General features: G+C 40.6%; 1 protein-coding gene across 1 annotated transcript in view; it reads left to right on the forward strand.

The window, feature by feature from the left end:
- EFCAB6 (EF-hand calcium binding domain 6) overlaps nt 1–27,796 on the forward strand; it is a 125,826-nt gene that overhangs the window by 44 nt on the left and 97,986 nt on the right. The window contains exons 2-7 of the mRNA XM_089524971.1: nt 6,877–7,038; nt 8,844–9,058; nt 10,717–10,799; nt 13,131–13,197; nt 20,491–20,627; nt 26,152–26,270. Of these exons, the coding sequence (XP_089381097.1) occupies nt 6,882–7,038; nt 8,844–9,058; nt 10,717–10,799; nt 13,131–13,197; nt 20,491–20,627; nt 26,152–26,270 (778 nt within the window). The 5' untranslated portion in view covers nt 6,877–6,881. The remainder of the gene's footprint in view (nt 1–6,876; nt 7,039–8,843; nt 9,059–10,716; nt 10,800–13,130; nt 13,198–20,490; nt 20,628–26,151; nt 26,271–27,796) is intronic.

Below are 27,796 nucleotides of genomic sequence, written 5' to 3' on the forward strand. Positions count from 1 at the left end.
GGAGGAGGGGAGGGGGCTGCTGCAGAGAGCTGGGCCAATCAGAGCCAGGGGGGATTGATAGGAGGCAATGGAGAAACCTTGCCCTATTTGGACTCCAGATCCCAGGATTCCTGGCCGTTCGCCAAGCTGGCTGGGGCGTCTGGGAGTTGGAGTCCACAAACCCAAAGGACCAGGATGTAGAAGCAGTGGTCTCCAAACGGTGCTCTTTAAGGGCTTTTTTTGAACTCCACTTCCCACAATCCCAGGCTATTGGCCAACATGGCTGAGGCTTCTGGGAGATGAAGTCCAAAGGGCACACTCTTGTGAACCCACTGATGTGGAGAGGTCTTGTGACACCTTTGAGACTCATTGAAAGAAAGAAGGTGCTTTTGTAAACTTCCTCAGGTGCATACAGTGGAGTGGACACCAGGGACAGACATATATATATATATATATATATATATATGCTATAGGTGCCATAGGTATGTGAGAATGTCAATACCAATGGCATACAGTATATATAGGTCTGTCCCTGGTGTCCACTCCACTGACTGTATGTACCTGAGGAAGTTTACAAACCTACAAATGCTCATGCTGCCAAGTTCTTTCTTCCAGTGAGTCTCAAAGGTGCTTTAAGATCTCTTTGTATAGTGATTCTACAGACTAACATGGCTATATCTTTGAATTCTGCCACCCAGAAGGCCAAAACAGCATTTTCTGTTCGAACCCTGGGAAAGTAATTCCCACTACTGCAGGACATGGGTGCAAATACTCTCTAATTTAGGCTTCCTAGGAATGGGGAGCATATTGCTGGAGGTATAATTATATGATCATTTTGGCTAGAGAGTGTTTAACTGCCAGTGCTTGCATAGCTTTGTATTTTTGTTCTTGCAAGTGCAAGAACTGTTCCCCAAAGCTCTCAGAGTGGAAGCACATTTATTACTCTTAGATAAAATGCCACCTTTTCATGTAGAAATGTTTGCTATTCTGTTCCTATGTCTCAGAGGATGAAGAGCCTGCCCACAGAGAGGCTTGTAGACTTGTTTTCTGTTGCTCCAGAGAATAGGGCACAGAACAGTGGATGCAAGCTACAGGAAAAGAGATTCCACCTCAACATTAGGAGGAACCTCCTGACAGTAAGGGCTCTTCGACAGTGGAATATACTCCCTCAGAGTGTAGTGGAGTCTCCTTCTTTGGAGGTCTTTAAGCAGAGGCTGGATGGCCATCTGTTGGGGTGTGTTTTGATTGGGATTTCCTGCATGGCAAAATGGGGTTGGACTGGATGGCTCATGTGGTCTCTTCAACTCTTATGATTCTATCAACATTTCCGCAGGCATAGCTGTTTGTGCTTACCATTAAGACAGGATGACAAGGGAAGTGTTGTAATCGGTGGCTGTGCAATGTGTGGGAGAGGCGACCAGACATGAGTGGGCCTAAGAATATATACATATGTCAGAAAGGATCCATTCTCCAGAAAGATGAAAGAGCCAGCACAGGGGTCCAGGAGCCTCTTGTTGCTGCTGCCGCCGCCATTTTCCCACCTAGGCATTCAATAAGGTGTTTTATCACTCAACTCAGAGAAGAGGATGGTCCTTTTTATTGATAAGGTACAGTGTAGTCAGCCCTCTGTATCCAGAGGGGTTGCATTCCAGACCCCACTGCGGATGCCAAATACCATGGGATCTCAAGTCCTGTTCTGAATGGTGGTGTGATGCGCACACAGCTGTGTTGGAGTGACCATGTGCATGCATCGCCATTGAGGAGAATGGGGCAGAGTCATGTATAGATGCTCCAGTCCATGGATGACAAACCCACGGATGGAAAGAGCTGACTGTACTTGCATTGACCCATGGATGTGAACCCAGGTTTATGGGGTTGATTTTTCCTAACTAAAATTTCTCTATGTATACATGAGTATGTACAGTGGTTTCTTGTTATCCACTGGGGTTTGGTTGCAAGACCCCCCCGTGGATAACAAAATCCATGGATGCTCAAGTCCCATTAAATATAATGGCAGAGCAAAATGGTCTCCCTTAAATAAAATGGAAAATCAAGGTTTGCTATTTGGAATGTATACTTTTTTTTGAATATTTTCAAGCCGCGGATGCTTGAATCCATGGATAAAAAGTCAGTGGACAAGGAGGGCTGACTGTACTGTAATTTCTACATGGAGAAAGAGATCAGTCCTGTTGGTGTCAACTTGAGGAGATTACTAAATGAATATATGTTTGACAGCAAGTACAGTATCTGTGTCAGTCATGTTGAGACTGAATGCAAATGTACAAAGTGGGTTTTTAAAATTGCAGACTTTCATCGGATATGTATTCAAAGAACAGAATGAGTATAGCAGCAGGTTGTTACCTCCAGCTTCCATAATTAAACCTGAGATGTAGATAATGATTTCAAACTGTGGAAAAGTGGTTATAATTTCTGTCCTCGGTTGCTCTGTGTAAAACTTTAATGAGAAACAGATTATTTCATGAATAGGATTTTTTTTTAAAAATTAAATAGTGAGAACAAATTAAAGAATTCATAAATACTCACTGCGACAAATTAATTTTCTTCCCTAATTATGTATGAAATTAATAGTACTTGTTTGGTTTGTTTTTAAAGGAAAACACAAGGCAAACGTAAGAATGGGTGTAAGTGTTGTCTATAATAACCTGGACCATGATAGACTGCAAATTCCTGTTTCAAATTCCAGTTCTTATATGGGCTGCTGTCCCACTGCAGAATTAATGCAGTTTGACAGTGCTTTAACTGTCTTGGCTCCATCTTGTGGAATCCTGTGATTTATAGTTTGTTGTGGCAGCAGAGCTCTCTGACAGAGAAGTCTGTCTCACAAAACTACAAATCCCAGAATTCTATAGTATTGAGCCATGGCAGTTAAAATGGTGTCATACTGCATTAAATCTGCAGTGTAGATGTAGTCATTGACTTATCTGGAAACTGAGTGCAAGCCACTGTTTCTCACCATCTTTGGTCATCTGTAATATAAAGATAATATTTCTCCTAAATCTCATATGTTAGTATTTTTGACTAAGCATTACTTGTAGTCCATTACGTGAAACAGGCACTTTTTTTAAAAGTAGGAATGATGTTTTTATGTGAATCTGTTTATTTTGGTCAATTTATTATTAATATACACTTTTTGTGTGGTTCCCCTTCCCAGAAAGGATATCAGTTGTAATGCAAGTCAGTAGTGCAGGTAGCAGAAACTGTAGTTTATCCTTTTTACAAAAAAATTTCTTGATATATGTCAAGGATGTTATTGTCCCAGCTGCCACCGCTATTTAAAACTAAAAATCACTCTTCAGTCAGCCTCTTTAAAAAAACAACCATGTAGTTAAGGTTGCTGCACCTATCATGCCTTCTTGGTGGCTGTTTCCACTGTCTGGAATGCCCTTCCAGTCATTGACCCAATCACCAAGCTTGCCGCCTGAGTAAGTGCAAGAAGTTGCAAAATCAATCAATTGAATCTTCTATCATTTTTTTTTTAAATCATGCACCCATAAGTCACACTACAAGTGCAAAGTCACACTACAAGTGCAAAGGCAGCACTGGGTGTGTGTGGGTGTGTGGATCTACCAAAAAACTGAGGAGGGATGGTAAGCACCCCTCTGCCATTAGTCCCTCCCCTCCAGAATGATGCGATCCAGATCCGTTGTCCCCACGCTTAGGGATCCATTTTTTCCCCAAAAGAACCACCAAAGAACTAGTGTTAGGAAAGACTGGGTTTGGGGTTTTGTTGCATTTGCCTCACTTCATTGCAGAATTGCAGGTTGACTGGCTGAACCCAAAGGGTGCTCAACAATGGCTTCCTTTCATCCTGGAGAGAAGAGACCAGTGGGGTCCCACAGGGCTCTGTCCTAGGTCCAGTGTTATTCATCAATGACCTGGATGACAGAATTGGGAGCATACTTATCAAATTTGCAAATGACACCAAACTAGGAGGAGTAGCTAATACACCAGAGGACAGGATCAAAATTCAAAATGACCTAAATAGACTAGAAAGCTGGGCCAAAGCTAACAAAATGAAATTCAACATGGAGAAATGTAAGGTACTGCACTTAGGGTGGAAAAATGAAATGCACAGATATAGGATGAGCAACACCTGGCTGAATGAAACTACATGTGAAAGGGATCTGGGAGTCCAAGTAGACCACAAGTTGAACATGAGTCAACAGTGCGACGCAGCAGCTAAAAAGGCCAATGCAATTTTAGGCTGCATCAGTAAAAGTATAGTGTCTAGATCAGTGATGGTGAACCATTTACAGACCGAATGCCCAAAGTGCAACGCAGATCCCACTTATTTATTGCAAAGTGCCATGTCTAGAAAGAAACTCTGGCAAACTCTGTGCTAGAGCAACAGAGAGGGCTCTGAGTGCCCCTTCTGGCACACGTGCCATAGGTTCGCCATCACTGGTCTAGATCAAGGGAAGTAATAGTGCCACTCTATTCTGCTCTGGTCAGGCCCCACCTGAACTATTGTGTCCAGTTCTGGGCACCACAATTTAAAAAGGATGTGGAGAAACTGGAGCATGTCCAAAGGAGAGCGACTAAAATGGTGAAGAGTCTGGAAGCCATGCCCTACAAGGAACGACTTAGGTTGCTGGGGATGTTTAGCCTGGAGAAGAGAAGGTTAAGAGGTGATATGATAGCCCTGTTTAAATATTTGAAGGGATGTCATATTGAGGAGGGAGCAAGCTTGTTTTCTACTGCTCCAGAGACTAGGACCCGGAACAATGGATGCAAGCTTCCAGAAAAGAGATTCCACTTCAGCATTAGGAGGAACTTCTTGATGGTAAGGATCTGTTCAACAGTGGAACAAACTCCCTTGGGGTGTAGTGGAGTCTCCTTCCTTGGAGGTCTTTAAACAGAGGCTTGATGGCCATCTGTCATGATGCTTTGATTGAGATTTCCTGCATGGCAGGGGGTTGGACTGGATGGCCCTTGTAGTCTCTTCCAACTCTATGATTCTATGATTGCGATTGAAAGTGATCACAGTAGGATCAAAACTGGTTTCAAATGGGAACAATGGTCATATAACCCGATCAGCAATTTGCTTTAAATCATAGTGGGAACCTGGCCTTTATCTCTCTGGTAACTTGAGTGCTAACTATCTTAAAATAGGAACAGTCTCAAGTTACAGTATTATGCAGGAGACCTATTGTTGGCCTGACAAAAAGTCCTTTTAAAATGTAAGAAGAATTTTCACCTGCTAACAGGGAAGTGAGGGAGTGAAAGTGATCTGGCAAAGGACATTCTGTTGCCAAGCAAAGGACAGAATGGTGGTTAGGTCATCTTGGGGTTCTCTGCCCATTCTTTACTGAACACTTACATTGAGTTTCATAAGCCTTCCCTCCATGTTCCTTTTCTTTTCAAACTCAAGTCACAGCAGTCATAGAGAGTGCAAGGAAACTGCAGGAAGGACACCTAGGAAGGAATCTGCTTTTGGTATTTTCAGATCAAAATCACTCCCCAAAGCAGGGTTGGCTGGTTTAAACCAAATCACTTAAAACAAATAAAATATCTCCACTCATTTTTTAAAACAGTATTGCTATTATGAATGTTTTCAAGCTCTCCTACTGGAAAACAAACACTGGCCTGTTACAGACAGCCAAAATAAAGCTGCTTTGAGTCACAGTGGAGGTATGGTGTTTCACTGATGCATGCGTCCTAAGAGTCCAGAAGCCACATCAAAGCCACACTCCAGTCCTTAGGGCTGGAGCGTGGCTTTGGTGTGACTTCTGGACTCTTAGGACGCATGCATCATTGAAACACCATACCTCCACTGTGACTCGAAGCAGCTTTATTTTGGCTGTCTGTAACAGGCCACTGTTTGAATTAAACATGTTAATGTCAACAGTTTATTGGCAGTTGTTCATTGCTAGACCAATAACCAGTGGGAGTTGCTTCTTTTTAATCACTTTATTTTATAGTGCAAGAAATGCCCTTCAGAAACAAATCCTTCAATTAACACAAGTTCCACCAAAACAGCTTGCTTTAAAAGAGCACTTTGAAAAGAACAATTCTTATTTAAGCTGGTGGCCATAACATCTGAACTGCATTTTTCTACTTAATTTTTTATTTAGTCCTATACTGGTGTGGCCCTATACTCTTATATACGGGCTACCAACATGTCAGTATAATTTCCAAAGTTTGATTAAAAAATGGATCAAATCACATCAAAGCCTAATAACCTTGGATTATCAATGTTGGAAAGCATCAAAACATGTTTGATCAAGCTTTCTAAAATAATACATAAAATAATGTTTCACAGTATTGATATGATAAGCAGGACTCTGTTTTTTCATTAAAATATTAATGCAAAAAGCAAGCAAACAGCAAAAACAAACAAATTCTGGTTAAAACCAACAAACAAAAGTTTAAACCAAAAACACCCCAGAGTTTGGGTTTTAAAAACCGACCCCCCCCAACCTAGCCCATAATTGCTTTTTCATCCACAAGGGGAATTCCTGTAGTTACCCTATATTTTTATGTGAAATATATGGGTCAGAAAGTGTGGCTTTGAGCTGAAAAATAATGGTAAAATGGCTCAATTCTAACCCAGAGTTTGTGTGGAGATATATTATTTTAAGTGGGAACCAATTGCAGGGCTTTGTGTATTGTATAGTTTGAACCTAAGAGTAATGACACCGATTCTGCTTAACGGCCATTTTGAAAACTCACCTGTGATTTTGCAGAATTGTACTTTGACATGCTCTGCAGCACTTGAAGGAGAATCCGTTGTCTTCCTTGGCACCTGTTGAAAAGCAAAATCTTTGCCCCCATCCAGGTCCTTGAGATGCTCATTCAGTGGGATCAGGCCTGCTTCATTTTGTTTCCACTTTCTTGTATTAACTCCATGGTATTAACTCCTTTTACTTCCCATAGGAATCATGTCCAGAGTGGTGAATGCAACTGATTACAGTAATTTATACCCTCAATCCCATGGAATTGTGTTTAATCCAAGACTCCAATCCTCATCATCAAGCAGATCGTCAACACGCAGTAATGGCAGTGGCAGCATACAAAGCTCTACCAAATCAGTTTCATGTAAGCATGTGCCTTAAAGTCCATAACACAGGCTGAGCAAGACACTTTGGATTATCAAGCAGACAGGCATGAAAACTAGCTGTGAGGATAGAAAGAGCAGTCAACTTGTGCTTTGTGCTCATTGGTACACCCAGGGATAAGCTGTCAAAAAAAAAAAAATATCCAATGCTTTACAGCCTTATGACCACTGCAGTGGCAAACAAGGCTGGCATAAGCATGTAGATCATGGGCATCCCAGGGCCTACTGCTGTTTTTTCTGATCACCACAGCAGCTTTATTTATGCTTTAAAACAGTGGTGGGCACCTGGAAGGCTAGGGAGGTACATTAGCCCCTAGGAGATCTTGGGCTACGCTCTTCCCCATACCCACTCCCTCCAAATAGGGGGAAAAAAGAATCAAAAGAATCAATTTATGTTGTCCAAATGTGGTGGAAATCACCTCTGCATGGTCAGCATGCACAAGGTTTCAGATGCTAATTTTATTATTCTTGCATTAATAACAGCATATTAATAGGTTTAACAATAGCATGTTCTTTTAAACAATAAAATGGAGCTTATTTCCAGGAAATCATATTTAGCACCTGGGTCACAGGAGCAAGCTCCATTTTATTACTGTAGTCATGATGGTCTTATGATTATAAAAGGTCTGGCTGTACAGTAAATGGCTTGATTTTAATAAGTTTAAAACGCAGACTACACATCTGCACAATATATCTTAAATGTATTTTGGTTGCCTAATGGTTTGCTTATAAGATATCAGGAATGCAGAAACTATTGAAATACATGGAAGGGGCTGAGGATGGAAGAATTAAACTAGGAATTGTATGCATTACAACTGAATTAATATACATAGCCCTCCCGAATCTTCATAAAGTCATTAAGTTCAAGAGTTTAAAATTAGTAGGATCCACTCGGTATCCTGTTCTTTACACATTTTCTTATACTCATCTAGACTGATTTTGTACATCTTCCCACCCCAGAAAACCCTTTTAAACACTTCATGAGGAAACACACAATTGTTTTATAGACAAAATGGAGGAATGAAAGGAACAGAAGGCACAAGACTCTTACACTTCCTATCTCATTCCCATACCCTAAAGAATTTACACCATGCTCACAGTGTCCTCTTGGTTGTTCCTTGTGCATAATTTAATATTTTGTCCTGGTTTGACTCTGAATAAGCCCAAGAAAAACTGCAGCAGAGAATAGACATCTCTGAACAACCATCTCTTAAAGTACACTTGATGCACCTTTGTTACAAAGAAGAATAATGAAGTTAAATTCTTCAGTTTCTACTTAGAAAATTTCCTTATATCAACTGAAATCTGTCAGTCCTGCAGTACAATTCCTCTGTAGTGCAGAGGACATTCCTCCCCCAACCCTCATGGGTTTTCCCTCCCATTCACTCCAATAGGCAGGCATTTCTAACAACTCATGTACACTATGTCCTCTGCTCACTACTGAGAAATGGCTGTCTCACAATAAGTGCCAAAGATTCCTTTAAATAAACAGTAAAATTTATTTTTGGGACTTTAACTCCTCGAATATAAACAAGTACAGTAATGTCACTAGGCTTTGTGTCACCTCATCAAGGAAAATGATATATTTTGTTGGGCCACTGTTCACAATAAAATGCTAACCATTTACCCTTGTCTGCTGGGAATCCTGAAGGATTCTTTTGATATAGATATTAAACTTGGAAAGAGATATTGTAGAAAACGACACTGTTGGTAGTTGGGCCCCTACATAAGATATTGTTTGTACCAGGCTTAAGAATGCATTTTGACTCTATAATTTATTTTATAGCTGTCAGTTCTGTTCCTGATCCCACGTTGTCCTTGCTGGATATTGAGCATATTTTGTTTGAGAAGACAGTTGCAAAAGAAGATGAACTCAGAAAAGCATTTCAGACAGTTGACATTGATCAGACCCTGAAAGTCACTAAGGGTGAATTTAGAAGAGTGATCGAAACTTTCATTTTACCCCTGACACAAGAACAGTTTGATGCTTTGCTGACAAAGGTATGTACTTTCATGGGTACATGTACACTTCTTGAGTTGTTCAGTTGTTCAAACTAAGACTCACACACAATTAAAGAAACCTTACAAACTTTACTACATCAATATGTGGCTTAAACCTGCACGAGCGAGTTCCTGAATCATATTTGAATCACGTCCATTGTTCTCATTACAAAAGGGACCAAACAGACTTGGTTTTTCTTGTCCCATGTTCTCGTCCCCATTGATATTTCTCCGTTGTATTTTGACATGGACTTTTTTGTTCCCCGTTCCCATTACCTGCCTGGAAACAGTTTTTCCTTTTTTAAGCTGTCAGTCAAGGACTTAGGTAATTAGACATCACAATGACGTCAGTTGCTTCGATGCATTTTGACATGGGCTATTTTTGTTCCCGTTCCCATTTGTATCTTTCAAACCTGTTTTTCTGGGGGGGGGGGGGGGTGGTCAATAGATCGCTGAAGCGCCTGAGCACTTGGGCGGCTAGGCGTCATTGTGATTGCTGTCCAGATGCTGGAGCGCTGAGGCACTTAGACACTCAGCAAAAACAGAAAAAGAAGAAATAATAGTTATAAAAAGGGTGTGCAGTGAGTCTCCTCACACATTGATTTATGTGGAGCGGGGGGGGGGGGGTTGGCAGGGAGGCGTCATGCACTTACTGTGTTTGGAGGCCAACGGAACAATTTGCAATGATCGGACACCCAACAAAGCGCCTAGGCGATCGAAAGCTTAATTTTTTTAAAAGAATAAATTTGTCTACACACGCGATCACCTTGCCCTGCTTCCCACTCCACTGGGGAAAAGGCTACGTGAACGGGGGAGAATGGCGCTGGGAATGCTGGAAAGAGAACAAAGCTGGTGACACCCCTGGGACAGCCCCTTGAACATTGCTCCTCCCCTCCTAAAATACCGATTGAGACACTCATCGTTCCCATTAGTTTGCCCCGGATCTGACACGGCAGCTGCTAAAAAATCCTCTGGAAAAGTGCAGTCAGCACAACCTGGGTTATCCACCACTGATTTGGGTTTTCACTGGAGAAATCGATCAAAGTATGGGAACGATTTTCCTTAAACAAGAATCGAACGCGAGTTCAAATGGGAATGATGTCCCCGTAATCCGATTCTTGATTCGCTTTATAGCCCAGTGGGAATGGGGCCTAAGACTAGGTTGATGAGTACATGAGATAAGTTTTTCTCTCTGCAGCAACTTCTCAGTTTGTAAAACTCCCCCCCAAAAGGAGATCAGTCTGGCTCCATCCCTACTGAGCTTGCAGCAGACAGACTGTATTATTTTGTTCCACGTGGTCTTCAGTACTTAATACCAGTTTTAGTGGCTTTGGGACTGTTTTCATCTATTTTTTAAAGGATGATGCCTTTTTAAAAAATGGTTTTCATCTGTTTTTAAAGCATACTTTTATCTGTTGTGCATTGCCTCGGGAGCTCTGACAACTTGAGAAGTGATAAATAAATACTTAGATATACTTAGATGTATTTATAATGTATGTGTTACAAAATGAAATGCGAAGAGATATGAACACAGGAAATCACATGTTACATTCTCTACTACTTGACTGGAAAAAAGGATGGGGACAATGAGCTGAAAAAACTATAAAGGAAATGTCTTGAAAGAGCACTCATGTTACATTTCTTTGTATTTGAAACAGATTCCTGGCAGTAGCAAAGTTTCTGTTCCCTATCTTGAATTCTTGTTGAAATTTGCCAAGCCAATTGATCCTATCTATACAAAGTAAGAATTTTTCTGTGATTTCTTATGTTTTGTGGTCAGTAGCCATTGCAATGATGGTCAAGAATAGGGAGCACCACTGAAAATTGCCCTTTACATCTTCCTGCACAATTTCCCCCATTAGAATTGTATATTTCCTCACCTCTGTATGTGACAACCAGTTATGTGGAGCGGGAAGAGGAACTGTATATCATGATTACATTGTAATATGACATCACTGTGACATGTAGTAAGTAGAATTGGACATAATGGGAAAGAAGGGGAAAATCTGAACCAAGCCTGCCATTTTCAGTAGCCGTACTGGGTTCATTGTAATAGACAGAGCCACCCTTATGGAAGGAAGCTGCTTTGGTTAATCAAATCAAGATACGTATATCTAGTCCAATCTTTTATTCAGTCTGATGCTGTTTCAGATTTTATGAGCAGGACACAAGGATGACCTCTAGCAGTGTGCTCTAAGCAGCAATTGTAAACCAAGGCATAGTGCTTCTGAATAATGTTTCACTTACATTGTCTTTGCTGATAGCTATCAGTAGACCTATGTAATCTTTAAACTTACCTGTGGTCTGGCCTACACACACAGCAGAATGAACTATTTAGATTGTTGAAATTTAAGCTGTACTACTTCAGACTGCAGGTAGATGTTCAACTATTTGAACGCTAACCTGTATAAAAACAAACAGAAACAACTCTCGATATGTAGAAGACAACACCAGCCTGCAATTGATGTTTTTTAATAAAAAAAACCCTTGCTGACAGGGTTGATTTTTTTCTTTTATTTTTTAACCAAGAAAAATCACTTGAAAATAACATCTTACAGTCTGAAGTGGTACAACTCAATGTCACCTACTTCTCCTTCATGTGTGTAAGGTTTTGCTTGTTCCTGCCACTTGTCCTTGAGATCACACTTGATTTGAATCATATCCACACCAGTGGCATTGTGCCATGACAGTTTGCTTACCTGCCTCTGCGCAAAGGATGGAACTGCAGGAAGCCTAACCAAGGAAAACTTTTAATACTACTAGATGGATCAAGAATAGGTCAGATGGTGCTCCCTAACTCTTTCAAAATTCCACTGACATGAAGCCACAATATGTGTATCACTAGTGGCAGTGCTACAATAATTTGTATACTAACCCTTGAATATAGGTACATAACCTGATTACTTTTGTGAGCTACTGTGGTTTTCAGTTTCCAGAGAAAAGAAGTCTATTTGTTTTAGCAAAAACAAGATAGAGACCTGTAGCCTCAAAAAAACCAAACAAAAACATATTAGGGTATTAATTTTCATAATCTCTAGTCTAGAAATTATGTTGGCTACATGTTGATTTAAGACATACACTGATGTACAGCTGGAACATGATGGATACAGTTGTTGCTCCCGAGTCCCTCCTTACACAGATATTTGGATAAAAGAGTCTAGGATTGATCTGAGTTAAAACTTGTGACCTTTTCTTAAAAGCAAAACCTTTGGTTGTAGATATCTGTATTCAGGAACAACATTCAATATAAATAAGTAAGCAGGCAAACCAATAAAGTAACAACCTTAAATACAGGGCTTTGTGAGATCGGAGGACAGGCAAATAGATTTCTCAGAGTACATTTGCAGTTCTCTGAGCCTATCTTAAAACCTGAACTATCAGGCCTAGATTAGATAAAGCACTGGAAGATGTTTGAGTGTTGGACTACGACTCTGGAGGCCAGATTTCAATTCCCAGTTCAGCCATGAAACCGACTGGGTGACCTTGGGCAAGTCATGTGTTCTCAGCCTCAGGGGAAGGCAATTGTGAACCTCCTCTTGAAGGCACATAACAACAATAGCAATAACATCATGCCCCATTTCTTTAGCCAAAGGTAACCCTAGGGCTGGTAGGGACCATTTGGATGCTGAAGGAAGGAGGTGTTTAAATCTCCCCCCCCCCCCCGTATTAAATATTGATGTATATATTTGTCAATTAAGCTCTTTGGAGTGGTGAGACAGAGCCTGATTTATCTTAATAAAATAGTATAGGTACGAATGGTGAAGGATTACCCTAGCCCCTGATTCTCCCTATGGCTGTTTAAAACAAACACTATAGGGGCTGAACTCAGATCCCTCCCCCAGTCTAGTCTAGTTTGGTCCTCAGATGCACCAGCAAATCAAGTACTGGCAGAAGCCCTTCTCTTTTCTGCTCTTAAGTGGTCTGTCTTCATCACTAACTACTGCAGCTAGCTCTGTTGTGATCAATGGCATAAAATATCAAATCTCATGGTCATTTTGATAGTAAGGTAGACTTTGCTGGCCTCCAACATTGTTTGTGGTGATTTTTCTATTATTTATTGATTTATTTATAGGTGGGGTATTAATGGAGAGAGCCGGACAAGAACATTAAGTCAGCTGGAATGCCTCTTACGAGAGAAGGTACTGTACAGCAAGTAACTCTGACTCTAGACAGGGCTCTACAGTTTTTCTAGCCCTAATGGCCAGCTACTGAGCAAAGCAGCCAACTAGCCATTATTAGTATTCTCTACAGATTTCTGCCAAGTTCTTTAGCATGCACAGAGAACTCAGGACACACAAGACACCACTTTCTGTGCTGGGCTTTGGAAAGAGTAAAAAGTAGGGGAGATCTTTCTTGCTGCTTTTGACTTTCCGATATGCCTGTCGCAAAGAGCTTTTGCAGAGGAAGGGGGGTTGTAGGGTGGACAAAATGACGGACACATGTTTGGCAATAAAAAGGCCACAACTTTATTTTGCATATAAGAACCTCACATGAGGGTTGGCCAAAAAGCATGAGGTCTGGATCTGACATCCACCAACTCGTGTTGGTCGATGACCCCATTGCCTGGCCTCGCCCAGGCATTCGGAATGACAGAGGGGGAACCGGCCCGACTTCTGTTCACCACTTAACAGCTGCCAGCTGTGCGCCTGGGCGCATCTTCGCCCCATGTCACCGGGGAGCGCAGAATCGATGCCGCCCCCGCACTGGCGACATCGCTAGCCCTCAGCACCCCTGTGTCCCCTGGGGACTCCCGATTCCGTGCTCCGCAGCATCGGAAACCACGCCCATTCAGATCCATGACCTATGCTACCGCCCCATATCTGGAAGTTGTGACAGATTATAGCACATAGGGAGGGTGGGCGGGGAGCCGGCTTAAAATGGCGCCTGGGCGGCCTGGGCCTTTATAGGCCCTGCAGCCAATGGTTGGCCAGGATTTGGGGTGGGTCCCACCTCCTGTCCAATCGGGCCCAGGCGCCCGGAATGGCCTCCAATCAGGGCCACTTCCGCCCCGCAAGGGAGGCTGGGAACTGTAGTTCCCAGCCTGGAAGTGGCCCCCGTGCGCGGCGCTTCCTTTTCCGCTCCCAGAGGAGTCTGGGAGCGGTAGTCCTGGCCCCACGAGGGCAGGACAAAGCACCGCCGCCATGGTGGGTCCCTGCGCCGCCCGCTCTCGCCGGGGCAAGGGCCGACCACCGCTGCCACCACCCCCTCAGCAACCGGACCAGCCCGGTGAGTCGGGTGGTCCCCTTTCCCTTCAGTCTCTCACTGTCTGTGTGCTGGCTTTAGAGATGTTCAGAAGCAATGGAAGAGAACTTTGTTGTTTCCAAGTGTCACTAAGCCTTAGATCAGGGATGGGAGTCATGGAACTCTCTAGATATTATTGAACTGCCCTTCCCAGCATTCGTCACCATGTATGCTGACTAAGACCGATGGGAGTTGCAATTCAGTGACAGTTATAGGGTTAATGTTTACCATGTCTGGCCTAGAGGAAGAGCCAGAGAACAGGCAAGTGTCTGTCTTTGGTCTTCTGTCTTCTCCCCCCTATGCATGAAAGCAGATGGCTCTTTTGAGTTTCTGCAATGCACTAAGAACTGAGGCAAGAGATGTGTTCAGTGTTATATAGGCATCCAGGTGTAGGAAGTCCCCAGAAGGAGGCTTATGGTCACACAGTTGGCAAACCACATGTCTGAATGTGGACATTGCTCACCTTGAATAAAGGTAAAGGTTTCCCCTTTGACAAGATTGTCTAGTTTTGTCCGACTGTAGGGGGCAGTGCTAATCTCCATTACTAAACTGAGGAAGCCAGCATTGTCAGAAAATGACTCTGTGGTCATGTGGCAAGCATGACTAAATGCCAAGGTGCACGGAATACTGTTACCTTCCTACCCAAGTGGTGCCTATTTTATCGACTTGCACTTTTACATGCTTTCAAATTGCTAGGCTGGCAGACTAGTGGTGGGAACTCACTCCATCACATGCCACTTGGGTCTTGATCTGCCAACCTTGTGATTGTCAGAATCAGTATCTTAACCGCTAAGCCATCACATCCCCACTCACCTTGAATGCCTTACATGTATTCCACTCACCAAAAGCAAACCAAGTTGACATTAACTCTCCAGGCCTGGTATTCAGCAGGAAGTGAATTTGCAAGTGCAGCTGCAGCATGACAGAATGGAGTGGCCTTGGTTGCCAGGCTTTAGCTGCTCTGGCATAAGCACTATGTGTGCCATCACACCCACAAGTATTTGTATCAGATACAATTGCCAGCATCTTTTTCTGGTGATGGGTGTCTGCATCTATCATCCTTGACAGTGTGAGACATTCACAAATCACAAACCTGTCAGGACTGATTGTTTCCAAGACAGTCTTACACAAAGATAGTTTGTACTGCTCCCATCACTTTTCTTCAACTTGGCTATATACACAGTACTAGCAGGAGAATCACACTTCCATTTTCCCACCATAAATGAAGCAGCCAAGCTTTCTTTCTGCTGCAACATTTATGAATTGAAAATATCCCCATGGTCCTAATTAAACTTCCAGAAAATTTCATTTATTAGGGCTTGTGTTTATTTATTTATTTGATTAAGGGGAGTCTGAAATAAAACTTGTATTCAGTTTAAGCCAGTATTTTATAATATTTTTAGCAGTTTAATTTTTATTTTTTAAAAAATGAATACTTAAAGTAAAAGAAATAAAGAGGGAAGGTAATCAAAACTGGGATTTGGATGATTCTGCAACTTACTCATTTGCAAAATGCTACATCAATTATTCATATAGCAATTAATTTTCAATGTACAGATGTCCATCAGCCATCAAACAGATGTACATTTATGTCAGTCACTGAGACTGGGCAGTGAAATTGTGCAGTTAAGCACCGAAGGGGTGGGAGTTCTAGGTTCTGTGTTGATTTTTCTTCAGAAATTCAGTTCAGGGCAGACTGGAGGGATGCATCTAAACCACTTGCAAATCCTTAAGTTCAGGAAAGTAACAGGGAATCTATTAAGGACAAAGCCCTACTGATTCAGTATAGATTACTTGGTAAAGTGCCGTGCACCACAATAGCGCAATGATGATGGTAATGGTACTATTGAAACTGTGTGGAACATTCTTAAGATATTTCCCTAGACATCATTAAATTATTCTGGTTTTCCTCAGAATCCCCAGTTTGTGTAGGCAAATAATGCACATGTTTTTGTGTGGTGGGAATTTTACTGTACTTCCGAACACAAGAGAAGAGTCCTACAATCTCTCTGGGGTGAAAATGTAAAAGCTGTTTTGATTGATCAGGTTAAAAAAACAACAACCCTGGATAATCCAGCATTCTGCAGTCACAGCAACAGACAGTGTATTTTGGTAAATCACAAGCATGCAGTGAAAAGGATACCTCTCATCTCAATGGTTGCTGTGCCTGGTAATTAAAAGTGTACTTCCACTTTAGTGCCCAATAGTTCTAGTAGTGCCACATGTAGACAGGTTGTGACTGTACTAATTCACAGTGCTTACAGGTTTCACATAGCTGAAAACTTCCACTGTCCCTCACATGACCTTCACTTTAACCACACTGAAAATCTGATATTAAAGAGAAGGGCTACAGATGACATTTCTTCATGATCTACTCATTTTCTGTCAGGTCCTCCCAAGACATGTAGTTGCAGAGGCAAAAGAAAATAGTACTCTTTACTCCATGCTGCATGCAAAAGCTGACTGGACTGTTTGCAGAATACTGGCAAAGGGATAGTTTCTTCTATGATACCTGAGGGCAGTAGGCCAGTTTAGGGGAATAAAGCAAATTGTGTGGCAAATGCAGCTCTGACTTCCAACAGAGAGTTATGAAGAAACTGAGGAGGAACAGCTAAGTGACCGCCATTGCTTCTCATTTGGTGTTCTCTGAGCTAGTTGCTTAACTTTGCTTCATGCAAGGGGCAGCCTGATTTTCTGTGTGCTTTAAAAAGCAAGTGAGTGCTCTTGATGCACCACTGTATGCGGCTTGTGGATGCAATATGTAGTTCTTACTCAGCTGGCTAGCAGTGCAGGTTTGATTTAAGATCTACCCGCAATGTTATTCTTTAAAAAGATTAGCACCAGGGATCTAATTAGCATTATGCCAACAGGACCTTTGCAGATGCAATAAACAACAGTATGTTAAATAATAAACATCTTTCTACCAACATAAGGCCTTTTTAAATTGTCAGAGCAATGTAAAACAGGCTTAGAGGAAATGGGAAAAGGAGGAAAAGAACAAAGGGAGTGGAGACAGAAGAAAGAGGAAGAACATGGGCTTATCCTATTTACATCACCACCGTCACTCACTCCTTTTTTTCTCCATCACCTTTCCCCACAACCAGCGTTCCCCCTTAATCTCCTCCTCCCATTTTATGTTTATGAGAATCTGAAAATAATCTAATTCTTTCCTATCTGGTTTGGCCCATCTTTACCAGCTGGTAAATAGGAAACGTTCGCTGTAGGAAGCCAATCCTCTGCAGAGTGTAAACAGATGGAATCAATATAAAGTGACAAGTTAGACTGTGCTACCGAGAATATGGAGCCAAAACTAAGAGCATAACAGTCTCAGTACTTATTTTGTTCCAATTCATTTGGTGCTGAATAGCAGTTCATATATGCACAGCTGTGCCCTTCCATAGTTTGGGTTTGTGTTTTTTGTGTGCATGCACATTGGATGGCAAACCCCCTCTTCCTTTTAGCCTTCATGGGGACAATTGTTAAAATAAAATAAAACAGATTTTGTACAGTTTAACTCAAGTGTAAGAAGCAAGGTAATAATGAGTCATAAGTATATTTACTGCTTAGGAACGTTATTTTTCCTTTTCATTTATTTAATGAAAAAAGAAAGAAAGCCTGTAACACTTTTGCTCCTGTTCTTTAATGGTTTGTTTAGAAAAGGGAATTCCAGCAGGTATTGCTTGTTATCAAGTTGAATGACAAGCAATATCTGCCGAAATTCCGTATTTTACACAACCATTAAAGGTATAGGGACCTCCTCCAGTTTTCACTCTGCGTAGTTCAAGTGTAGTTAGAAAGCACTCTACATTAATGTGTACTTCCTACCATCCTTTCACGTAGTGGCAGTTGTCCCATTCTTTTTCTGTTAGGTAGTGAGGCCCAAATACCCAAAAGGCACCAGATCCCCTCTGATCTTGGAAGCTAAGAAGGGTGTGCCCTGGTTCGTACTTGGATGGGAGACTGGCAATAAACTGTAAGGGCTGTAGGTTACATTTTAGAAGGAACTGGCAAAACTACCTCTGAGTATTCCTTGCCTAAGAAAACTTTATAAAAATACATCGACAACTGACTTGAAGGCATAGACACAGTGAGGAATCATACAGAGTGGTCCCTATGTTCATGAGGCCAGGGGGAATGGTGTGACTTTGAGCTGCAGAAGGGCTGTACATGTTTTGGAGAACTTGTGCTGCTTCAGAGAGTGTTCCCTGCAAGTATATGTTACGTGTTATATGTAACATGTATACTGTACATACTTGCCTATAAGTCGACCCCATGTATAAGTCAAGGGCAGGTTTTGGGGGCTAAAATTATGGATTTTGGTATGATCCATGTAAGTCAAGGGTATATGACAAAGGATCTGTAGGATGAAGCAAAGAAAAATGATGCCAAAGAACTTAACAAAATTCCAGCAAGCATAACTGTTTGTGCTCATGCTAAAGGCAGGATAGAAGAGAGCAAAGGGGCATCAGTGCTTTCAGGATAGATTACATGCTGCCTTTCATGAAGACATGGTTCCCTTTTTAGAAGAGTTAAATTACAGTACTTACATTGACCTGTGGATAAGTCGACTCAGGTTTTTTGAGTCAATTTTTAACTAAAATTTCTAGACTTATACATGAGTACATACAGTATGTTACAGGAAATTCCCATTTTTTTGGAAACAATATATTATAAAAAATTGGCCCTTAACAACAATAATATATCTCAGCTTGCTCCCAAAATTGGAACTTAAAGTGGCTTACCATTCAAAAACACAGTACAGCTAAGAGATACCAAAAGTGAACATTTAAACGAGATTAAACTATTGATAATTCTTAAATGATTTAAAACGACACTTAAAAAAATAAAATACCACTAAAAGAGAAAAAAAGCATTTGAAACAGTTCCCTTTAAAACAACACCACATTCTCAACCCATTCTTTAAAAACGTTATCTCTTAAAACCTGCTGGAATAAAAAAGTGTTTGCCAGCAGACAGAAAAACACCAGGGAGGGAGCCATTCTAGCCTTCCTGGGGATGCCCACATAGGCCTTTTTAGGAAAGTCCTTTTGCCCTATCTTCCTGGCTGAAAAAAGGCCTTTCCTGACTGAGCAAGTTAATGTGGGAAAACTGTTAAATTCCCCCTACATTGTATGGGGCAGCAAGGGGAAAGTTTTCCCCTTAGTGCAGACCCCAACTCCTGGGAGTTGCCCGCACTATCTCTGCAAAAAAGGAGAAGCATTTAATTGCTGATGCTCTGCCTTACAATTTATTTTTACCAGCCTTATAAAGGTCCTTCATCAGGGAACCAACATAACCTTAGAAAAAGACGCTCTAGACTTTGAAATTTCAAAGAATGCTCTCTACTGCACTGAGCATTCTTTACCCCACAGAGAATTGGATGGCCCTGGCCCAAATGCTGTGTGTGTGTCTTCTTTCCCTAACAGGGAAACCCTCAAATGTTAGATTATAGTTTGGCTTCCAAAAAGATTTTTTTTTTTATCTCTGTAGCAGGTGCATACCATCCCTTTGGCTCTCCGTTTCCCCACATCTTGAAGACACAGATGTGACTTCAGAGTGGAGATCTTTGTCTTTCAAAGAATCAACTCCTCAATGCATTTCTGAAATACTGGCTAGAAAGCCGCATATATAACCAAGGATTTTACTTGCAAACAGAAGGAGATTGAAATGGAAATTGTATGTAAAGATAAGTATGGAGCCACATACATACTTATACTTTTGATAGGCACTTTCCAGTATATTGCTATATATTTTTGTACAAGGACAGAAAGAAATAAGGAATGCAAATGTTACAGATTTCATCTTTAGTACAATTTTGTAAAAACATTAACATCCCTATTGTCCTGTTTCAGAGAAAATATATCCACTTTCTTAAGTTGAATTCCATTTTTTAAAAATATTTAGTGTATCTAAGCAATAGGCTAACAACCCATCCATTCCTAGCAATCTTAGCACAATTCATATTTGATAAATCTTTGTTTCAACTGCTGAAAAAGGTATCATTTCTGAACTTCTCATTTGCTCAACAAAAACCCATTTGCAATACTTTCCGCTTCATAATAGAACTTTTGACACCCCCAAATAACTTTTAGGGAGACAATTACCTTTACAAGCTTTGGTAGATACAAAAACTGCTTTTGCCAACCATTTGCACCTTATTTTAATGATAATGTTTTTAAAATATTGAATAGATTTCAAAAAAGATGAAACACTTTATCAAGACCTGTAGACTTTTCGACTACAATCAAAATGGACAGATACAAAAACATGAACTGAGAAGAATTCTCGAAGTCAATTGCTTCAGGATGGTCGATTGTGAGTATGAAAAGTAAGTAAACAAGTTTAGGATCATTATGTAAAGCATTGTGGGAAGACCCACCTTGAATTCACATTAAAGCTGCAGTAGCTACCAATGGTCACGTGTTTCTTGCCAACACAAGTCACATCTAGGATCATCAAGCTATGGTTTGTCAGTATTACTGGTTGTTAGGATCTAATTGCTATGAAAAGAACAAGACTGCTGTTTAACAGAACAGAATTGTGTCAGCTTCCTTTTTCCTCTAATGTGTAATACTATAAGACAAGACAAGACTAGCCTAACTTTAAAAAAAGGGGGAGGAGGGTTACACAGTTGTCTGCCAACTTGCCCAAAGTTGGTGACAGTTATCTACTAACACTACCTCCTGAAAAGCAAAGATACCAAATCCTCATTTGTTCTACTAAACCAGGTTAAACTATGGCAAATGTAAACCATTTTTATTTAGATCTGACATAAGGTCATAGAATCACAGAGTTGGAAGAGACCGCAAGGGCCATCCAGTCCAACTCCCTGCCATGCAGGAAATCTCAATCAAAGCATAACCAACAGATGTCCATCCAGCCTCTGTTTAAAGACCTCCAGGGAAGGAGACTCCACTACTCTCTGAGGGAGAGCTCTTACTTTCAGGAAATTCCTCCTAAGGTTGAGGTGGAATCTCTTTTCCTATAGCTTGCATCCATTGTTCCGGATCCTGTTTTCTGGAGCAGCAGTAAACAAGCTTGCTCTATCCTTAATATGACATCCTTTCAAATATTTAAACAGGGCTATCATATCACCACTTAACTTTCCCTTTGTGAGGTTAAATGTACTCAGTTTCCTAAGTTGCTCGTCATAGGGCAGGGTTTCCAGACCCTTCACCATTTTGGTCTCCCTCCTTTGAACACACTCCAACTTGTCAACATCCTTTCTGAAATGTGGTGCCCAGAACTGGACACAGTATTCCAGGTGAGGGCTGACCAAAGCAGAATAGAGTGGTACTATTACTTCCCTTGATCTAGACACTATCTATACTTGTTTTGATGCTGCCTAGAATCACATGGACTGTTTTAGCTGCCGCATTATACTGCTGACACATGTTCAGTATGGTCTTATTAGATTCTAGATCCCTTTCACCTATAGTCTCTTTAAGCCAGGTGTCACCCATCCTATATCTATTCATTACACTTTTCCTCCCTAAGTGCAGTACTTTACATTTCTCCCTGTTGAAAATCATTTTGTTAGCCTTGGCTCAGCTTTCTAATTTATTAAGGCCATTTTGCATTTTGATCCTGTCCTCTAAGGTATTAGCTAGGTCTCTTAACAAACTCCCACCATTTAAAGGGGAAAAATCCCCTAAAGAAACAAACCCAGAGCAACACACAGTGTTGACCTAAATCTAAATTTCTTCTGTGAAGGACTTTCTTCTGCAGAAATCATTTCAGGATTGTCCATATTTAGTATCTAACCTTTCACCTCATGAGGTCATTTTATTATCTCTTCAACCCTTTTCTTGCTGTCCAAATTAATCTCCATTTTCCATCCTTGATGACAGTAGTATCTATAAATGAATCTGCATTCCATAGTCCAGCATCAGTTACATCATTATTTGTCTATTCCACTTTCATAGTTATCTGGTTGGTTCATTGATTCCAATGCCTCTTTCACCATCTGTTTAATATCTTTCAACTGTAAACTCAAGTCCTTTGTATCTGAAAATGTCTGCTTTATCCTTATTCCTATCTGGTTAAACTCATACCAAATCATCTAATTGATGTCTATCATCTCAAATTACTGTTTTGAATTCATAGAAACCATTTTGATAGCTGCCTAAATATTCTTTCCTTTAATTGTAATGAAACGCTTATCTCCAAGATGCCTATGTTGTGTTCTTTAAATTGGCTGGCCATCTAGCATAAACTCTTGTATATCAGCCGAAACTTACATTTTGGTTTGTCAGTTGTTTGTCCAACCAAGAGGCCAGGTTTGTCCGCTGCGGTTCCCTGGCGCAGCAAACACCAGCGCCGGCAGACCGCCCTTTTGGGCAGTCTGTAAAGCGCCTGTGTCATTTAAAAAGCATACCTCCATAGTGACCCGAAGCAACTTTATTTTGGCCCATCTGTATGGGCCCATAGTTAAAGAGGTATGGATGCCTTAGTTTACATGGTAAACTATGAGCTGTTCATAGGCCTGAAAATAAAAGAGTGACCAAGCCTACACATGAATGATGAAGCATTGGAGTATGCTAATGAATGAATTAGTCTTTTGGTGGTAGGATAGATTACACCATTTCAGAAGGTAGTTATTGGATGACATAAAAATCTCCTGCATTCAGGGAGGTGAGTACCCAATCTTCTCTGTAAGTAGAAAAAGGCAGAGATAGAATTTAATCCCTGACCAAGATGTACTGAAGTGTGGGTTGGTTTTTTTTGCCATGAGATTTTTACCACAGGTTGCAGGTTATTCAGAGGTGCATCCTCTGCTTACAAAATGGCCCAGTCCATTTTCCTATCCTATTTCCATTTCATTCCTGCTGGAGAGGCAGATCAAACCTCAGGGCTGGATTGAGTGAGTGTAGATTTCAGGTAGGAGCCAAGAACATGTCTCTATGTTTGTAGAAGAAATGCTTGAATTTATATGCTGGCCATGCTTTCCATAAGCAGTTCTATTTGAGAGGGATGTATTCTCCTGGAGTTTGGAATGACTTTCATTTGGGAGGTCTGCAGAGTTTTAATAAGCTGCAGTTGCAGAAGCACTGAATTGGACAGTAGCCTGCAGGAAAAAATGAAACAAATTAGGATGGACAATTTATTTGTTTTGCTTTGCTTTAAATATTTTATATCTCTCATTACTAGCAACTTTAAAAACAATTTTAGCTCATCTTTACAAGCTGGGCTTGCTGTTTGGGGTTCTTTTTGTGTGTGTATTCTTGGGATTTTCTCCAAAATTAGATGATGACAACAAAAAACCCGCTTCATATAATTTGCTACGTGCAATTACAGAACAGAAGCAATGGTTTTCTAAAGCAAGGCAATGAAAAACAACAATATGTAGCTTTATTTGACAATAAATCTTGTATTTGGCAGTGAAGACTGGAATGTGATAAATTTGTATGGAAGTTACTACATCAGTAGCAGTGAGTACTACCATAAAAAAGACCACAAAATTTTTATTTAGAGCATTTAAAGCTAAATAAAAATGATGAAATTTGTGCTTAAGAGATTTACAGTGTTATGTATGAAACATCAAACTGGATTCATCTTTTAATTCATTTAAAATTGCACTTATTGAACTTGCAAGGTATTAGGAGGGAACTTTTGGCTGTTTTAGCAAGCCTATCTCAATCCTGTTTATACCACTGCTTTAATTTCAGGGCTCAGAATGAATGCATGTTTGTTTATTATATTTGCATCGAGACCTTTCTGGAAGGCCTCAAATTTTGAGGTTTTAAAGTGGACAGTGTGGGTGTAGGATCATCATTTTCACCAGAAATATATATGATTGTGTCCAGAAATATATATATGATTGTAAGTTAAAAGAAAAGTTGTGTTTAAAAATATGGTGCCTGGGGGAATCCCTACAAGAAACTGTGAGTCTACAGACAAATTGCGCTAAGAATAAGAGAAATTTACATGACGTCCATCAGCTTGTTATTCCTTCCTACAGTATATACAGAGATTAGAAAAGTTATTTTTTATCAACAGTTCCCAGACTCCTGATGCCAGCAGTATTACTGGCTAAATTGGTTGGGGGATTCTGAGAGTAAAAAAGTAATCCCCCCGCTCTGTTTGTATGTATGGAAGCACCATGAAGTCACCTGGTGATGTGGTGTTTTGTGGATAAATTTTATTTGTGTTGTGCTGTGTGCTGTTAATGCTTTTTATGGTTTTTACTGGTTTTAACTATCTGCTTTTAACTTATGCTTCACTGTTTTCACTTCTGTCTTTTTAAATTATTGTAACCTGCTTTAAATCCCATTGTGAGAGAAAGGTGGGATATAAAACCTGAAATAAATAAATAAATTTGGCTTCCCTGAGCCCTGGCTTCTGCTAGCCCTTCCAGTCCTTGATGCCTATGTAGGAACTGGAAATATCTGTAGATATCTGCCTGGAAGGAGCCTATGTATGGCCCCATACAGACAGGTCAAAATGAAGCTGCTTTGGGTCACTTTGGAGGTATGCTGTTTAAATGATACATGCATCCTAAGACTCCAGAAGCCACACCAAAGCCACGCTTCAGTCCTTTATTTTGGCCTGATTGTATGGGCCCATGTTCCTTTACCTAGGTACAATACTTTGAGATCTGGAACAATGATTGTTCAGGGCTGGTCCTGTGGCTCTACTCCTCAGAAATGACACAAAGACCCCCTTTACATGGAAGGTGCTTGTATGAAAAGCACCTGTGGTTGATATGTGGATAAGCTGAAGACATCACCTCTTTTAAAAAGAGGCGGGTGGGCAGAGAGAACAAAAATGCAGGCTGGGAGAAGAAAAAGAATTGACATGTTCAAACTTGTGGCCGTAAGTTTCCCAGAGTATCCTTGTGTGCTTGGGGGAATCAAAATGTTATCTTTTGCACCATGGAGGGATGGTTCAGGAAAATAAACTCCAGAACTTCATGCCTTGCTATTTGGCTATAAAGTGCTAAGGCTTTGTAGCTAGCAATCCTCTAATACAGTCAGAGCAGACCAGGGAGGTAGGGTGGGTAAGATGTAGTAGTAAAAAGGGTGTCATTTACTCCCCACTCTGGTCTCTCCTGGAAAACTTTAACAATACTACAAGCCTCCTGTTCTAGGTTGCTTAGCTTGCCAAACAGGGCCATTCATTCTGTTGCAGGCTCCATTGGCACCTCCAAATTCAGTGTACCGCTTCATAGCAATGCCGTGTTACACGTAAAGACATGAAACAGGCTTTCAGTTTATTTTTAATGAAAAGCAGACACAAAAGGAGAGAAAGGATGGGGAATGTCCTTAAGGCTTTCCTTTGTGCCTGTTTTTTCTAGTCAAAATGGTACCATTTAAAGAGGAAATGCTACGTCTCATTCTCCCCCACCAAATGGAAAGGCAGAGAAGCATTTCCAAAAACAATTGCTGGGATAGACTCAAATACTCCCTTCTCACCATACCGGTCAATCAAATTGGAACCCTTTATGGCTCCTTTACCTTTAAAACAGAAATTAGCAGACTATTACATGCACCTGCCTTTTAATATCTAGTTTAGCCTCCAGAGGAAAATACTGTTGGCCTCATGCGCTTTCCAGTGGCATTTGGCTGACAGGTGAAACTGTATGTTGGGTTGGACTGTCCCTTGGTTTAATTTGTGAGGTTTTTTTTTTTTTTTTTTTTACATTTGTATAATTGTTACTCATTCAGAATCTTTACATTTTGTTAATATTTTGTAATAATGGTTCACAATAACTAGACCCATTGTTATCCTCAAGAATATAGCCATGGTTTTGTGAGTGATGTCTCAGAAAAGAAACATTTATTTAACATGCTTATTTTTCAGTATCGTACCTTTGATGAATTTTATTTAGTTTGTTTGTTTTTGGTTTTTAGGCTATGGAATCGATATTGTATTTGTCGAACAAATACATTGAATTACAAAGAGTTTTTGCAGTATCTTGGCTTAAATTTGGATAAAAAGAAGAAAAGAATTACAAAAAATCAAGATTTAGGTAGGCATATGCAAGGGGATTGGGTGACAGTATTGAAATATGACTTTATTAAGATTGAATAAAATGTTGCTTCTTAGATTTTTATTTAAAATATAAGGCCTAGAGCATTTAAAAGAATTGGCATCCAACATGTTCTGTACCGTAAGTGGGCAATATGTGGCCCTGCAAATGTTCCAGCCAGCATAGACAATTGTGAGAGATGATAAAAGTTGTAGTCAGCAGCATTGGAGGGACACAGGTTGTTTGCTCCTGCTATATAAAATTGCAACATTTTGAAAAGAAGAGTAGTCATTTAAACTAGTGACTTTCTTTCTGCATTGAACCCTTTGTTTACGCTGATTTGTGTAACAAGGTATCTGGATTCCGTACAATACACAGGAAAGGGCTCACTTTTACATTTTTATAGCATTGTGACCAAGGTTGCAAGGTCTCACTATTACTACCCACAAGCTGAGATCTTTGTTCAGCAAGGTACTAAACCTATATGAGTGTACCACTTCAGATTGCTAATTGTGAGCTCATCTATTTGATTTTAGTTGTGCTTGGAGAAACATTTTGCACAGAGTAAACTTGCACTAAAAGAAGAATGTTAGATTTCAAATTTTCTCCTTGAAACTTTGTTCTCTGCGTGGAAATTTGTGTGTGTGTGTGGCAGAGACATTCAGTTATGTGAGCATCCTCTCCTGCAGAAATCTGAAATGTTTGTCTGGTATTATCTATCTGAAAGCCAGTGTGGTGTAGTGGTTTGAGTGTTGGACTGTGACTCTGGAGACCAGGGTGCAAATCCTCAAATGGTCATGGAAATCCCCTGGGTAAGTCACACTCTCTCAGCCTCAGAGGAAAGCAAAGCAAGCCCCTCTGAACAAATCTTGCCAGTAAGACTCTATGATAAGTTCTTCACTTTCAGGTTGCCATAGTTTGATAATGACGTAAAGGCACATAATAACAACAACAACAATCTGTCTGATAAATGAGGATGCATAACTCACCGTGCAGCTGATTTGTGATATGGGGCTGGAAAGCAATAGTGTTATGTCTCCTCTGGTTCCCGGCATCCTCTTCTGTACGCTGTCTGGAAATGCATTTCACATACTCACATTCACAGTCTCCGTAAGACTTACAACTGCTTGGCAAAGATGGCCAGCTTGATTGTTTACCGTATTTAGGCAGGCCTCCCAATAACATGTGACTCACAGAAATAAAAGTAAAAGATGTAACATAAAAATATAATGTGATTTTTAAAAAATAACTTGCATCTATTATTCCCTGATAGTGGGCAAAAAATAAAATCAGTTGCACAGTAAAACACAAAGCAATAATTAAGAGCCTTGATAATAAAACTGTAGCATATTTAAGAGGCTGAAGTGAATAAAAGGATCTTCATCTGCTGCCATAATGACCTTAGAAAAGGTATCAAGTGAGACATTTGTGGGGGGCTATTCCATAACCAAGGAGGCACTAACAAAGAACATACCCGCATAGTAACATTAGCCTTGCTTCATTTAAGCAGTTGCATTTAGAAGAAA

The sequence above is a fragment of the Sceloporus occidentalis genome, unplaced genomic scaffold (genome assembly GCF_023333645.1).
Source record: "Sceloporus occidentalis isolate IW3139 unplaced genomic scaffold, rSceOcc1.0.p SCAF_5, whole genome shotgun sequence".
Lineage (NCBI taxonomy): Eukaryota > Metazoa > Chordata > Lepidosauria > Squamata > Phrynosomatidae > Sceloporus > Sceloporus occidentalis.